The sequence below is a fragment of the Mesoplodon mirus genome (genome assembly GCF_964341445.2).
Source record: "Mesoplodon mirus genome assembly, chromosome: 2".
In the NCBI taxonomy this organism is placed as follows: Eukaryota; Metazoa; Chordata; class Mammalia; order Artiodactyla; family Ziphiidae; genus Mesoplodon; species Mesoplodon mirus.
Window position 1 is genome coordinate 160,044,987 of NC_138977.1, and position 16,534 is coordinate 160,061,520.

At 49.4% G+C, this 16,534-nt stretch overlaps 2 protein-coding genes across 10 annotated transcripts in view; one reads left to right on the forward strand and one right to left on the reverse strand.

Moving 5' to 3' along the window:
• The window catches only part of EVC (EvC ciliary complex subunit 1), an 81,388-nt gene extending 67,982 nt beyond the window's left edge, over window positions 1–13,406 (reverse strand). For 3 of the 8 annotated variants that reach the window (XM_082629784.1, XM_082629782.1, XM_082629781.1), the window contains exons 1-3: window positions 13,009–13,404; window positions 6,481–6,606; window positions 185–268 (exon numbers count right to left, since the gene is read on the reverse strand). In XM_082629784.1, the coding sequence (XP_082485910.1) occupies window positions 185–268; window positions 6,481–6,606; window positions 13,009–13,188 (390 nt within the window). In that variant the 5' untranslated portion in view covers window positions 13,189–13,404. Of the gene's footprint in view, window positions 1–184; window positions 269–2,539; window positions 2,709–4,509; window positions 4,578–5,711; window positions 5,968–6,480; window positions 6,607–13,008 lie in introns of those variants that run through there. The other 5 variants (XM_082629785.1, XM_082629783.1, XM_082629786.1 and 2 more) reach the window with 5 other exon arrangements.
• A 2,333-nt stretch (window positions 13,407–15,739) lies between these two features.
• Window positions 15,740–16,534, forward strand: part of EVC2 (EvC ciliary complex subunit 2) — a 144,264-nt gene continuing 143,469 nt past the window's right edge. For both annotated transcript variants that reach the window (XM_082629743.1, XM_082629741.1), the window contains exon 1: window positions 15,740–15,995. In XM_082629743.1, the coding sequence (XP_082485869.1) occupies window positions 15,795–15,995 (201 nt within the window). In that variant the 5' untranslated portion in view covers window positions 15,740–15,794. The remainder of the gene's footprint in view (window positions 15,996–16,534) is intronic.

Sequence of the window (16,534 nt, forward strand, 5' to 3'; positions counted from 1 at the left end):
CTCCGCAACGGGAGAGCCACAGCAGTGAGAGGCCCGCGTACGGAAAAAAAAAAAAAAAAAAATGACTTGCCATAAAATTCTCAAATAGGACCCCAAATTGCACATTTAATCCCCCTTCTCCTACCCCAATCTCTAGCACATTACTGGTTAATTGCATTTCTAAGACGGAGCTCAGGACTCTCACCCGGAACTTCTGATTGATGGGATAGACGACTTTTGCCTTCAGTGCAAACGCTGTGATATTGCTATTGAAAGATGGCTCACATTCCTGGGAAGGGAAAAAAAAAAACAAATGGCATGGGGGCTTTCAGTAAAATGAAGGACAAACCACCAAGAGTTTCCAAAATGCCACATCCCATCTGTAACAGTGGCCTCGGGAAGGGCCCGTAATAAGCACATTTAGTGCTCACTTGCTAGAAGGATGGATGGATGGATGGAAGGATGGATGGAAGGATGGATGGATGGATGGATGGATGGATGGATGGATGGATGGATGGATGGAAGGATGGATGGATGGATGGAAGGATGGATGGATGGATGGATGGATGGATGGATGGATGGATGGAAGGATGGATGGAAGGATGGATGGATGGATGGATGGATGGATGGAAGGATGGAAGGATGGATGGATGGATGGAAGGATGGATGGATGGATGGAAGGTTGGATGGATGGATGGAAGGATGGATGGATGGATGGAAGGATGGATGGATGGATGGAAGGATGGATGGATGGATGGATGGATGGATGGATGGATGGATGGATGGATAGATGGATAGATGGACATATGAATGGATGGACAGATGAATGGGCAGGTGGATGGATGGATAGATGAGTGTTGGGATGGGTGTGGGAGGGGTAGATGTACAGATGGGTGGGTGGGCGAACGGACCAATGTTAAATAGCACATTCTTCATTTAATTCCAAGCCTTCAGCTTCGGAAGAAGTAAGGATTTAAATAACGTGACAACACCAAAAGTTTTCCTAAAACTTGTGAACCACTTTTTGGTGGAATAAGGAACCAAATATTTTTAACACTGCCAGGTGTATAAGCACTTACATGTGGCAATATGCATGTAAGGCTTTTGATTAGACCCTTAAATGAAAACTAGTCGTTGGGGCTTCCCTGGCGGCGCAGTGGTTGAGAGTCCGCCTGCCGATGCAGGGGACACAGGTTTGTGCCCCGGTCCGGGAAGATCCCATGTGCCGCGGAGCGGCTGGGCCCGTGAGCCATGGCCACTGAGCCTGCGCGTCCGGAGCCTGTGCTCCGCAACGGGAGAGGCCACAGCAGCGAGAGGCCCGCGTACCGCCAAAAAAAAAAAAAAAAAAAAAAGTAGTGGTTGGACAGGTCTTTTCACTTTCCTGAGCCTCAGTCTTCCCAGACAGTAAGCAGGTAGCGCATCTGCCCCCAAGGACAGTGTGGATGAAGCTCCCAGCAGAGCTGCTGGAACAGAGCAGAAGTGAGGCGATGGACAGCTATAAGTCACGGTAGTAAAGAGCCACCATCAAACACTGCTCAGGGATCATCTCCCCAACCGCAGCTGGATGGACTGATTCGTGCCTGCTCCACACGATATAGAAAGGCCCCACATCCTTTCCATATCGCTCTCCTGTAAGGGTCGCCCCTGCACTTTGCATGGTCAGTGCTGAATAAATGCTTGGCCACAACCAGCGGGTGAATGAAGTTGAGCGGGCAGCAGTTCAGAAGCCCAGCACTCCAGGCCAGGAGGAATCTCTACTCAGCAATTCTGAACTGGCTGGCAGGTGAAAACTGCATCCACATCGATTCCAATGCTTTGCAACTAAATCTTCAAAAAAAGAACTCCATAACAAATGACTGATTTCTGATTGCTGAGTTCTCCTTGGAATTACATATCCTATCACGAGGAAAGCAGAAGAATTTATCGCTTCCTCACGTCGTGTGACGTTGAAACAGCACCCGACAGAGCCCGTGACGTGGCCTGGATACATCTCCAGAGAGGGTGTCGCCGTGTGCCCTTCTGAGCAGGGCAGGGGGGAAGCTCTGGGGCAAGGGCCCCAGTTCTTGTCATGTCTATCTCTCTCTTCGGACTCGCAAAAACAGACTTAGATGACAAGAATGGGGAAAGACCACCAACATGTGGTCCTTAAACTTAAGGACCATTCATATGTCCATCTATCCATCCTTAAACTTCCAAGGACCCTGCCATTTCCCAGATGGGGAAGATGACACAGAGAGGTTGAGCTGTGCGCCCAAGGTGACACAGCTATTAAATGTCAGAATCAGGATTTGAATCAAATTCCCTGGCTCCAGAGTCCCTCCTCTTCAGCTGACACCATCCATCTCCTTCGACATGACACAAACGAGAACAAGAGGAAGAGCCACGCTTCACCACGCCCCAGGGACACAAGTTGGATCCTGAGATACTTGTCGCTCCCGTATCCGCCACATCCAATCGACCACAAATCCCACCAACTTAACCTCCTAAACATCTCTCAAATCCACAGCCCTGGCCCAAGCCACCATTATATTTACCCCAAGGGGCAGCAATAGCCTCTTACCTGGCTCCCCATCCATGTATTGAGGGCCTACTATGTGCTGGCACTTGATGCGTGTTCGCTCATTTCCTTATCACACAACAGTCAGCTTGGGGAGGTTGGTGCTCTCATAATTAGGCCCATTTTATGGAAAGGCAAAGGAAGGCTCAGAGGTGGACACTTTCCAATCCCCCTGTGGCCATCAAAAAACATACAATTCCCATCACTTCCTGGCTTAAAACCCTTCCTGGCTTTCCTTGGATCCAAGGGAGCAAAGCAAGGCCTGTCCCCAGCTCCCAGCATCCAGTCCCACTCTCTTAGCTGGGGGACTGGTACAACAGCAAAGCGTGGCAGTAAGACTAAAAAGGCTGACTTCAGAACGGGTGACATAATCTGTGGGGCCCCGTGCGCGGGTGGGTCTTAGTCAAAATGATTAAGAATTTCAAGACAGCAGAGTCCAGAAACTGGCAGGGGGCGGGGGGAGAAGGGGGCGTGGTGACTGGGCACAGGGTCTGTGTGACCATAGGGCATGTCCACCTATGAAGCCGGCCCTGGCTGATGGTCCAGTGGAAACACACTTTTTCAAGGAACGATGCAAAAGCAGAAAGAGCACTGTGCATTTTTAAACTTCTTCCAAACAGAGGTGAAAAGAAAGGACAATGAAAGGGGTAGAAAATGAGAGGAAGGCTTGGTCTCTGCCTTCCAGGAGTGCATCTTCTAAAGAGGAGACACCAAACAAACATTGCATTTCAGGGGAAAAACATAATACAGGAAGCAAAGAATATAGACGCAGGGGTCCACCTGAGATGGACCGAAGCAGAACCTGGGAACTGGGAGCCTGGGCTGTTTTTAGTTTTTCACAGCTCTTCTTATTAAGTTCAGAAGTCCTCTGAAGTCTGACCATCTCCCCAACCATAGCAACCCAATTATTCAGAAAATTGGCTGTAGTGCAAATTTACAATGTAAAACTTGTTCAGCTGAAGCAGTGCGATTATTCAGAAAATTAGCTAAAACATAATTGTAGGAAAAGAAAAGCCATTTCACTCTCTGACAAAAGGTGCTCTTTTCGGCAAATGCACAAATATCTCCAGAGGGGAGGTATGCACCCTCCCTCCTCCACAGCCAAAGGACAGGAGGAGGCTGGGGAGTAGCATGCCTCAGAGCTTTCTGGAATTTTGTTCGTTTGTGGCTAACATGAGCTATTTATCAAAACAGAGTTCATGCAAGGAGTGTCATGGACCCCAAATGCCTTGGTTTTCTGGGCATTGGAGGATGTCAGTTACAGCTCAACTTGCCCTGTCAAAATCAGCCCTGCCCTCATTCCTTGACAAGCTCAGCCTGCAGAAGGCAGGGGCATTTTGGCAAGCTGGTCACTGGAACGGGCAGTTCTTTAACTTAACTCTTGGCAATTATTAGCTTGATAATGGGCATCGGCAAGGCACAGCTAATGGTTAACAGGTAAAACATTACTAGGTAGAAGAAATGGGTTAGACTTCTGGGGAGGTGGAGAGACTTGGCTCCCCGGCAAAGACTGACTCACTCTGTGGTAGGAGTGTTCACAGAGTTGATTCATGGGTGACCCTGTGGGGCCACCACCACTACTGTCAACACAAAGCTGAGAACCCTCAGGCTCAGAGAGGTTGTTTCTCTTGCCCAACATCACACAGCACACAGGTGGCAGAGCTGGGCCTGGGTTCCAGGATTCCGGATCCCAAAGCCAACATTGTTTGTATCATAGCTGAGGCTGCCCTTTCTGGGAGAAGGGTTTTTTTTTTCAGATAGGTTTATTGAGATATAATTCATGCAACTGAACCATGTAAATTGAATACTTTTCGGTATATTCACAGATATGGGCAACCATTACCACTGTCAGTTTTAGAACATTTTTATCATCTCAACAGGAAACCTGTACCCTTTAGCTATTACCCCTACCCCTCCATTCCCCACCCCACCCTAAGTGACCACCAATCTACTTTTGGTGTCTGTAAGTTTACCTGTTCTGGACATTTCAGATGAATGGAATCCTATAACATGTGGTCTTTTGTGACTCGCTTCTTTCAGTTAGCATACTATTTTCAAGTTTCACTCATGTTGTTTTTGTGGCTGAACAGTATTCCATTGTATGAAAGGACCACATTCTGTTCATTCATTCGTCAGCTGATGGACATTTGGGTTTCCACGTTTTGGCTATTGTGATTAGGGCTGCCAGGAACACTTGTGCATGTTTTTGCGTGGACATATGTTTTCATTGCTGTGAGCAGGGTTTTAATCCTATGGGGTGAGGGGAACAGAGGCATAGGGATAGATGAGGGAGAGAGAGAAACTAAGACAGGGAGACATCACAAAGCCACACTGTCACACTCTCACACATAGGCCCACAGAGATGCACATGGAGAGAGACACACAAAAAGAGAGATGGTCACACAGCGAGATGCACTGATACACACATAGACAGACACACATGGAAAGACAAGCACCTGGAAACAGGGAGGCTGGGAATGTGAGCTTGAGACACACAGCACAGACAAGGAAGGGAGGACTCATTTCCGGGAACAGCCAGGCGCTCTCTCTTCCTCTCCAGCTCCCCATGTCTCAGCCCTGGGAGGGCAGCTGATTGCTCCATGGGGTCTGGCCCAGGGTGGGGAAGGGAAGCCCTGTCTCCAGAACCCTTGGGAAGTACAGACAGGGGGGTGACTCGAACACTGAATTTTCAGCTTAACTAGAAGCTTTTTCTATTCATTTCCAACTTTTTGGTGAAATTTGTTTTAGAATACCCAACGCACTTTCCTTACTTGGTAAGCAGAAGCTGCAGAACATGACTGAGTGTCAGAGGCTGCGGGGTGTGGGGAAGCAGCCCTCCCAGGCAGGAGCTGAACACCCCCAGGCCCAAATCTCAGCTACGTGACTGACAACAGTGACCTGGCTCCACGAGCCTCAGTTTTCCCATCTGGAAAATGGGCAAATAAACAAGGTCTACATCATGGGGTGCTGAGAGGACTGCATGAGAGAATTCACACGAGTGTTTACATGACTCAAAAATGACACGTGAAAATGCCTGGAATTCAGTAGATGCTAAATAAGAAACTTGGTTCCAACCTTTCCCCTTTTCCCAGCACCTCTCTCTCTCTCCCTCTCTCTCTCTCTCTCTCCCCCCACCACCCCGCACCTACCTACCTACCTAGATGTCTATATTCACCTTTGGGCAATTGAGGCTGGAGTCAAATGGGCAAATGACTGGAGTCTGGTCCTTTCTAGGGACCAGGAAGTGACTAGAAAGAACACATCTTTGGAAGAAACACCCTCTCCATCCATGGACCTTATGCAGGAAGTGATGCCCTATGGGCTGCTTCAGGCTGGATGGAGTGGAGAGAGGAGCAACAAGGAAGGTACAGGGAGCACCCATCTTTGAACATCTCCATCAGAGGCCCAGAACTCCCACTCCTAGATATTTACTTAAAAGAAATAAAACAAAATGAAAACAAACCAACTTACACACAAACATTCACAGAAGTCTTGTTCAGAACAGCCTAGCACTGGAAACAACCCACACTGTGACACATCCCCACAGCGGGCTGAGCAATTAAAAGGGACAAATGACAAGTGCAATGACGACCTGGATCAGCAGGCACAGGAAAGCATGTGATTGCATTCATGTAAAATTCTAGAACAGCAAAACCAATCATGGCGATGGAACTCACAGCAGTGGCTGCCTATGAAAGGGGCACTAGAGAACTTCCCAGAGTAAAGGAATGTTCCTGACTGGGGTCTTGGTTACAGGGGTGTATACACTTGTCACTCATTAAACTGTAAGCTTAAAATCTGTGCATTTTTTCTATGTAAATTATACCTCAAAAAGAAGCCTATTGGGACATGAGATCTGTTGGGGCTCCTCTGGATAAAATCCAGGTAGGGCACGGGACACCCAGCGTGAGTCTCTTCCAATGCACCCCACACATCCAGCTTACGTTCAGAGCCTCCTCATCCTTTAAAGTCGGTGCTTCTCTCTTCCTCCTCCTGGATGGGGAGCCGGTTTCCGATGGGGTCTGAACGTTAGGCTCCAAATTCTTGAGCAGACTCTGAGAGTCATCTTTCTAAAATCCAAAGGTGGGGTGGGGGGAACACATTGAAATTGGTCAGCCTAGTGCCCCTGTGACATTAGCCATCAACTCCCCACCCCCAGCCATCACGGCTGCCATTATCTCTGTTCCGGGCCTGGCCCTCTGTGTGCAGTGCTTCCCTCCACCTGGAGTCAGGTCCACATCCTTCAAGACTGTCCAGGTGTCACCCTCCTGACAAGCCCCAAAGCCCCATCTCAGCGTGTCCTCAGGACCTGGAGGCAATACTTGGATCAAAGCTCATTCCAGGGCTTCCCTGGTGGCACAGTGTTTGAGAATCCGCCTGCCAATGCAGGGGACATGGGTTCGAGCCCTAGGCCAGGAAGATCCCACATGCCACAGAGCAACTAAGCCCGTGGCCCACAACTACTATAGCCTGCACTCTAGAGCCCGTGAGCCACAACTACTGAGCCTGCATGCCACAACTACTGAAGCCCGTGCACTGCAACGAAGAGTAGTCCCTGCTTGCTGCAACTAGAGAAAGCCTGCATGCAGCAACGAAGACCCAACACAGTCAAAAATAAATCAGTTAATTAATTACTTAATTAATTTTTAAAAAGCTCATTCCATTGTTTTTCTGAGTTGGTCCCCACTTCCCCAGCTCCTGTAGCCTATGAGCTCCTTGGGGTGGGGTAACAGCTTAACATGGAGAATGACACATAAATATTAACATTCCTGTTACTTCCTATGATATGATTGGATAATTTTTAAGAAAATATCTTAGGTAACCTTAAACTATAGAATGGTTTCTGTTGTGAGCTACAGTTGATGCTCATTATTTGTGGATTCTGTATTTGCAAATTTGCCTACTTGGTAAATTTATTTGTAATCCCCCAAACCGACACTTGGGGTGCTTTTGCGGTCCTTCCTGGACACGAGCAGAAATGTGAAAAATGTGAATTGCCCGATGTGCAGTTTCCAAATGAGATTGAACAAGGCCACACTCTATTTTCTTGTCTCAGCTCATACTGCAAACAAGTGTCCTTTCCATGTTCTATTTAGTACCATTCTTTTTTAGCATTTTTGTTGGTGATTTTGTTGAAAATGACCCCTAAGTGCTGTCTAGTGTTTCTAAGGACAAGAAGACTGTGATGTGCCTTATGGAGAAAACGTATGTATTAGATTACCTTTGTTCAGGTATGAGTTATAGTGCTGTGAGTTCAAGGTTAATGAATCAACCATGTTAAATGAGGCATCTTTAAACAGAAACACACATAAACACACGTACTGATTGGTTAATGAAAACATTGTGACCAGGATCTTGTAGAAACAAAACCCTGCATCTCCCCTGGGAGCAATGCTTCAGTATTTGCTAATCCTACGTTTGCACTGATTTTATAGAACATAATTATCTACTGTATTAAAAATCCTATTATGCCAGAGACACTTACCAAGCCTCTCTTTGACCACTGGCTGCTGATGGATATAATCTTGAACAAAGGATATATCACCAGTTTGTCATTGAGTTAGTAACCAACTATTATAGAGCATCTACTCAGTGTCAAGCCTTAATCTAGTCACTGGGAATAGAGTAATGAACAAAACAAACAAAGCCACTGCCTTCATGGAGTTTACGTTCTAGTGACAGAAGAGAGACATAAGCAAACAAAGAAATAAATATATAGTGTGTCGGAGGTGTAAGTGCTATAGGGAAAATCAATGGAGGATGGGGGAATGGAGAGTGATGGGAGGGGATGGCCTCTTGGACAAGGTGGCATTTGAAAAGAAACTTGATGGAAGTGAGAGAGCAAGCCATTCAGATATCACAGGGACAAGCATTTCAGGGTGAGGGCACAGCAAGTGCAAAGGCCCTGAGGCACAAGCATGCTCAGCATGTCCAGGGAAGCCCATGTGTCTGGAGCAGTTGGGGGTGGGGTAGGCAAGATTAGATGAAGCCAGAGATTTGGGGGTTGTTTGTTTAGCAGCCATAGCTGACCAGCACAAGGCTTCTGCAGGGAAGGACCTGGTCCAATCACTGTACAGTAAAGACTCCAGGAGAAAAACCTCAGTCACCCAAGGAGGAGTATCAGATTTTTTTGCTCCCCAATTAAAAATGGCCAGGAGATCAAGGGTCACCAGCCATTTCAGGACAGATTCTAACATGAAAGACAAAGCCCAAAACAAACAAAAGGAAAAAGCAGGCAGGAAACAGACACTGCATGGGGAAAAGAGAACTAAAAACAAACAATTACAATATCCTCAGAGAGATAAGAGAAGATTTTACAGTCACAAAATAAGAACAGGCTAGTAAAAACATAGAATATTCTGAGGACAAAAAGAACTCTTGAAAATTAAGAATATGAAAAACTCAGTACAAGTATAAAGTTGAGAAAAGTCTCCCAAAAAGCAGCATAAAAAGACAAAGAGATCAAAAATAGGAGAGAAAGAAGATAATTAGAGGCCCAATTTAACCAAAAACTGATAGGAGTTCCTGAAAGAAGCAACAGAACATATAGAAAGAAAAGAGTCATTAAAGAAGTCAAGAAAATGAATTTCTAGATTGAAAGGGCCTTCTGAATGCACAGCACAATAAGTAGCATTTGATTTTCACCAAGACCCATCCTGGTGCATTTCACATACTGGGAGTAAAGAAAAGATCCTTTAAGATTCTATTGAGGAACAGAAGAAAAAAAAGAGATACCATGCAAAATATCAAGGATCAGAATACAAACTGATTTCTCAACATCAACAATGGAAATTGAAAGACAAATGGAGAAAATGCCCTCAAAATTCTGGGGGAAAATTATTTCCAACCTGGAATTCTATAACTTAACTACTCTAACCAAATTAAGTACAAAAATAGAAAAAAGATATTTTCAGACATGGAAATTCTCAAAAGAACTTCCACCTATCCTTTTCTTAGAAAGCTACTGGAGGATGTGCTCCACCCAAATGAGGAAATTAGCCAATAAAGACAGTGTAGGAGATCCTGAAAGAGGGTTCAACCCAGGAGAGAGGTGAAGAAGTTCCAGCATGATGGCCCCAAGAGGTCCCAACGGTGACAGCAAAAGCCTACAGCAGCTGTTTCTTGAACTTTAAGAACAAAGAGACCATGGGTGGGCTTGTTAAACACAGCTTGCTGGACCCACCTCCAGAGATTCTCATCGGTGAGTCTGGGGTGGGGCCCAAGAACTGTCATTTCTAACAAGCTCCTAGGTGACGCAGATGAGATTGCTCTGGTTCACTATGAGAATAGCAACGGTCTAGAGGCAACCGGCTCATATTGGAGAGTTCAGAAGCTTTCTGGGAGAGAAGTTTTCCTAGAAGATAAAACTGATCAAATACCTAATGTATTCAAATGTCTTGAAAGAAAATGTAGACAAATGGGGGAAAGTTTACTGTTAAACAGATGATAAGTACACAGAATCTAAGCAAATGAAAAAAATGGGTAATTATTAATTTCAGGGAAAACAAGTATTGTGCAAAAAAGGAAAGTAATCATAAGTACAGCGGATCCTTGGCTGACAGTGAATTATGTTTACAGAATTGTAATAGCGAAAACACCAAATACTGATTTCACCAAAATTACCCCATAACCACACAGGGAGGTGGTGATGGTGGATGGGGAGGGTGTAAATATGAAGGAGGGGAGAAAAGAGAGCTAAATCACTCCACACTTCCGCAGTGGGAAGTCAAGCAGCCATGTCAGCAGGTTATTTAGAAGTAAATGACCAAACTAGCCAGCTGAACAAGAGTCGAACAAGATGGCTTCTGAAAAGTGGGAAATGGTTGCAAATGAACATTTTAAATTATGTGAATGTGTAACTTTGATGCAAAAAAAAAAAGTTTTAATGATGAAATAAATAAAACTAATAAACAAAATAAAACAGAAACCACAAAGGGAAAGTGGTGCAAGACAGAATTATGAGCTGGGTGACCTGGACCACAGGAGGAGAACAGAGTGCCCGGGACCCAAGAGGGAGGAAGTGTCTGATCCAGCCTGAGGTTGGGAACACTTTCCTACATGGTTTTCTTTCTGGGTCCTGAAGGATGGGTGGGACAAGAGGCAAAGAACAGATGTGCAGAAGTGCAGCGACATCTGGGGATCAAGGGGATTCTGTGTGGCTGGATGCATGGGCGCCCATGTCCCAGGGAAGGTCAGTCGCCTTATATACCATGCGAGGAAACTGGACGTGATCTTGTGTAGGTAACCAGGAGCCACTGGAGGTTTTTAACCAGGACAGTCATATTGCTTCTATTTTAGAAATAGAAACTAGAGGCGGGAGACGGAGGAAAGGAGGACACTTAGAAAGGAGTGCTACAAAGGTCACATCCAAACCATCAGAAAATCCAATCAGCCCTACCCTTGAGCCAGAGCCCCCTCCATAGCTACAAACCTGGTCTGAGCCACCACCACCCTCAACTGGACTAGTGCAGCTGTGACCGACCAGCTGTGCAAACCCGGACAGCTTGGTGAGTCTCTGTCAGCCTCAGCTTACTCAGCTGCGAAATGGGCTACTCTATGGTCTGAATGTTTGTGTCCCTTTCCCTCTCAGTTAATGTGTTGAAATTCTAACCCTCAAGGTGATGGTATTTGGAGGTGGGGCCTTTGGAAGGTGATTAGGTCATGAGGGTGGAGCCCCCCATGAATGGGATTAGTGCCCTGATAAAAGAGGCCCCAGCAGCTCCCCTGTCCCTTCTGCCATATGAGGACACAGCAAGAACTCAGTCATCTGCAACCTGGAAGAGGACCTTAGCCAGAACCCAACCATGCTGGCACCCTGATCTTGGACTCTCGGCCTCCAGAACTGTGAGAAATAAGTTTGTGTTGTTTATCAGCTACCCAGGTGATGGTATTTTTGTTATAGCAGCCCAGACTAAGACAGATACTAACTGCCACCTTACCAGGTAGCAGATGACTAAACACTCTGACTTGGGGGTTCAGACAGACTGCAGTTGAAATCCAGCCACTGTTCATTCATCATGTGACCCTGGACAGAGAACAACCTTGCAGAGCCTAGATGTCCTCACCTGGAAAGTGAGGCTGACAGTCCCCCCACTCAAAGGCTTGGAGTGAGAATATAGAAACAAATGCCCGCAAACTCCTGGCAAGGGGCCTGGCACCCAGGAAAGGCTCTGACGTGTTATTTCCCTCTTCACACAAGGAGCCAGTGTCTCTTAATCACCAGCGGGATGTGACAACCTCAAACTTACCTACAAGCATCTTGCACTATGTTAATTTCAACTTTTATCACCCCTTTGCAGCACGACACGCCCCTGAATTCACCTGCCATGTGAGATGCTTACATCTGCTGGATGCATCCCCTTCTCATGTGGGCCAGGAATGGGGGAACAAAACCACACCACCTTATCTCAGATCCCATCAGATTTCATCCCTCAAAGAGGTCAAAGCTGCAGGAACCTAAGACAGTGATCATACCACCACTGATGGAATGCCTGCTGTATGCCCGATACCTCCACACAACATCCGATTCCGTAACAACAACTGCCATATGAAGCATCCATTAATCCCCTTCAGGCAGCCACCTGTGACCAATCCCATCCATCTCCTATACAGTGGCTTTGGGGTTAGACACACACGCCTGTCATTTGGCAAGTTATTTTAACCTCTCTGTGCCTCAGTTTCCTCATCTGCAAAATGGAGACATTAATGGAACAAGCTCACAAGCTGTTTCGCAGAGTCAATGAGATCATTTTCAGGTAGAAAGTGTAGCTCAGCACCTAGCATACAGCCAGAATTCAATAAATGCTAGCATTTTCATTTCCCCATCACAGAACTCATGATGGGGCTGTGTTATAATCAAGTGTTTACTTGCAATCTGTCCATCCAGAGGCTGTGAACCTCCAGGGGCAGGAGCAGGGTTTATCCTGTACATTGATGTGGTGTCTAAGTCCCTGGGCCATTCCTGGCAGTAGAAGGTGCTCAGCAAATTTTTGCTGTGTGGTCAAATGTTGAATGCATGCTGATGTAGCAGCTGGGACTCAAGAGGAGCTAACTGGGTAATGCACACAGCAAGGAAGCAGAATGGACATCCAGGGGTGGGGAAATCCCCTGCCCTCCTGTCCACCACGCTGAGCTCCGCCCATAAGTCCAAACGCTTAGTGCTACAGATGAGGAGACTGAGGCCTGGAGGCCTTCATCGGCTAAGGTCACACAGCGTTGTCAGATGGAGTAGACACTTCGGGGCAACTCCAAGCCAGAGCCCTTCTGTCACTTGGCCGGCTCCCCCTGAAATCACTGTCTCCAGCCGCCTCCCGGAGCAGAAGGGGAATCCCCCAGGGCAAGACCTTTTGCGAGCGATGCCCAAGATCACGCTCAAATAGACTCAGAGAAGGGGGCTGGAAACCCGGACCACAGGGCCGAGGAAGACCGCGCCCCCGCGCCCCACACCCCGGTTGCCCGCTCGGCCGACCCACCTGGTGCGGCGGACGCGGGCGGGCGGCGCGGCAGCCGAGCCAGAGGCCGAGGCCGAGGCCGAGGCCGAGTGCGGTGCCCAGCAGCACGGCGGGGACCAGCAGCGCGGGCGCCGGCCGCACCGCGTCCCGGCCCAGCTGCAGCCGCGCGTCGCTCCCGCAGGTCGCCGCGCCACGGGCCATCGGGAGTGCTCAGGCGGCCGGCCCGCCGCATCCCACCCGCCGCCGCGCGCTGCCCCCGCCCGCCGCTCGGAGCTCCATCCCCGCCAGGTCCTCAGTGGACCTGGTCCCCGGCGGGCCAGGGCCGCGGCGCGCTCAGCCGACTCCTCCGGCCTGTGCAGCCTCCTTCCTCCAGCTCCCCTCCAGCTTCCCGGCGCTGCCCAGACGGAGGGAGGAGCCTGGACCCTCCGCCCAAAACTTTGAACCACCCCCGCCTCCAGCCCTGCCTTTGCACTGAGCATGCCCGGCCAGAGGCGTGCTTCTCAGCCAGGAGGACCTTTTGGGAGGAGTCTTGTTTTGCAGGGGCCTCTTGACTTCCAGAGGGGGAGGGGACCACAGCCAAGGAGGAGGGTGTTGCTCGGTTGTTTAGAGTGCTTAGGATTTGTTAAGCATTTAGCCTGATGATCCGAGTAACTTTCTTAACAACCTTCGGAGATGGGTACTATTAACGCGCCCTTCCTCCTGATGAGGATCAGGGTCAGCACTAAGTGATACATTGCGAGTCTGACTCAGCTTTGCTCCTGACCTCTACCAATTGGCCCCCTTTGGACCGCACAGTCCGGCCTTGCCTCTGAACTTGTTTGCCTGCAGACTCCTGTTTTAATACTATTTTCTTCCAGGATGGTCAATGCTTTCCTCTAAGACTACGTGTACGGAGATTGTTACACTCAGCCCCTGCTAGCCAGGAGATGCTGCGTGGTCATTCATTCACTCAGCATTTCCAGAGACCCTGCTGTTTGAACCAGCACCAGGGCAGCCACCAACCAGACAAGGTCCACCAGTGAGGATTTCACGGCTGTGTGGGGAGATAGGCAGAAGAATTCAGCAACTGTTCTTTCTTTAAGCAACATTTACTGATGCTAGCTCTCTTTCTGGGTGCTGGGGTACACACACACACACACACACACACACACACACACGTGCATGCACACATGAATGCACTCACACCCCTACCCTTTGGAGCTTAATTCCCTGTGAGGGCCAGAGCAGGGGTACCATGGGGATCTCTGGGGATCCAGAGAGGGGTTTTGTGTCCTTGACCTGGATGTCCAGCTCAGGTTTCCAGCTTTTTCCATTATTTCCTCTTCACTCCTTCCAAGTTGGCAAGATGGGAACTATTATCTAGATTTACTTTTTATAGATGAAGAAACTGACAGCCAGGCAGGAGAAGTGGCTCATTCAAGGTCTTGCAATAGGAAACTGGGCACATATATTCACACCCGTGTCTGTCTGGTTTCAGGACTCACACTCTCTGCCATGTGGTGCTTCTTAAATGTTTCCTTAGGAGCATCTCCAAGGCTCCTGGGAACATGTATGAGGGCAATAAACAGAAGTTCTTGCTTTATGCTGGCTATTTCTTTGGATACTCAGGCTTTTATTTCTTAAGATGTAGTGTTCTTTGCATCTTACTTTATTATAAAATTGGTTGCATATCGAAATCACCCTTTACATTTCTCACTAATAGAATTAATGCTCAAGCAATATGCTAGCATTTAGTCTTCGGCCTTGTCTCACTCCTGGCACACGCTGCGTACCCCCAAGGACAGTGTACCCTGTGCGGAAAGCTTGGCTAATAAACTCTCAGATTCCCAAACCCCACTGTCTTGTCCCTGTCAAGTCAGGAAAGGACGGTGCTCGGAGGGGCAGGGTAAGAAGGAGCACAGGTGCCAGGCTCCCTGGCCTGAGGCTGCAGACAGCATGACAGGCTGCCCTGCAGGAAGGCTGCAGGAGGGTGAAGAGGTGTAAGCTGTCGCTGCGGGCCCAGGGTAGTAACAGCCCTGCTTCCGTGGAGAGTTCTGGGAGTTTGCTCAGCTGCTGCCTCCTGGCTCCAGACACCAACTCCCCTATTTTTGGTTCCCCAGAGAGGTCCCCCAGTGGCTGTCCTGACGACCTGCCCACCCCTCCCTCCTGGGGGAATGTGAGGGTGGCTTCTTGGACATGTCCGCGGGCTCATCCACAGCAAGGGTTCACACAGTGGGAACCTCACTGGGTTGAACAGAACCCAACAGGACATGAACAGCGGCCTTCCTCTCTAGCCTCTGAGCTGCCTTTTCCCTCCTAGCCCCTCTCCTTGCTGTCCTGTGTCCCCATGACCCTGCCTCTACAAAAGTTTCACAGTTGTCTAATAGGGGGCTAGTGGACCGGGGCAGATTCCGGATTCAGCGCGGTGTGTGTGTGTGTCAGGGAAGCCTTGCTGGAGCAGGTGAGTCTGAGCTGAGACTTCGAGAACGGAGGAGGCATTAATGGAGGGGCACTTGGAGCCCCTGAAATCTTTGGAAGCAGGGGTCACCCAATCTGATTTTGGTAGAGCCCCCGGCTGGGGCGCGACCAAACTCACGTGTGGCCGCCCAGCGCCCGCCGCGCCAGCCTGGCTCCCTCCCTCCCACGCCGGTCTTGGTCCTCAGCCTCCTCCGGTCCCGCCAAGCCCCAGATGCCTGAGTCTGCTCCAGAAAACTTTCCGCGGAGGCTCTCACTGAGCATGCTCGGCGGCGGGGCGGGCCTGGGGTCCGGAAGCTGCTCCAACTCGGCCTTCCCCCGTCACGTCTGGGGTCTCCCGTCCCTGGCTGGCGATGGGCTTGGCGTGCGCCCGGGGGCGCGCCACGTGGGTGCTGGCCGGGGGCCTCCTGGCTGCCGCCCTGGCGCTGCCCGCGGGGTCCGGGCACCGAGGCCGGCTCCCCGCGGACCCGGGTCCCCTCCGGCGCCCCCTCGGCGCCCAGCCTCCCCCGGATCCCCGCTCGGCTCGCGGGGTGGGGCCTGAGCAGACCGCGGAGGTAAGGAGGGCCCGCCCCCAGTCTCGGGACTGAGTTGGGAAGTTTGGCTTCACCCTATACCCGCGGCGGGGAGGCCCCTTCGGGTTAGGGAAATTACCCTAAAGGGCGGGCGGGATCTGAGTAGGATGCAACCCGTGTTCCTTTCCGCTTGTGGCCAGCAAACTCCCTGGAAAGGTGGAGATAGCGGTGTGGCTGGTGGCTGTGGGTTTGCACCTTGCCAGAGGCCGGGTCGATCCCCCTAAGTAGCCTAAGAGCTCTGTGACCTAGGGCGGGTAGCTTCACTTCTCGTGCCTCAGTCTCCTGATCTGTAACTATTGCAGGGTCCACCCAAGAGGGTCGATGTGAGAGTTTAGATGAGCTCGGGAATGTAGGTAGAGCATCTTACACAGGTGAGTGCTTCGGGACACTGTAGCAGCTGATAAAAGGCACTATTGCTGGGGTTTTCTGTGACTGCAAATTTAGCCACTTTCTACTTCACCCTGCCCCTTCCTGTGTGGTCCCTAACTTGGGAGGCCACAGAGCTCTGGCTGTCACCCTAG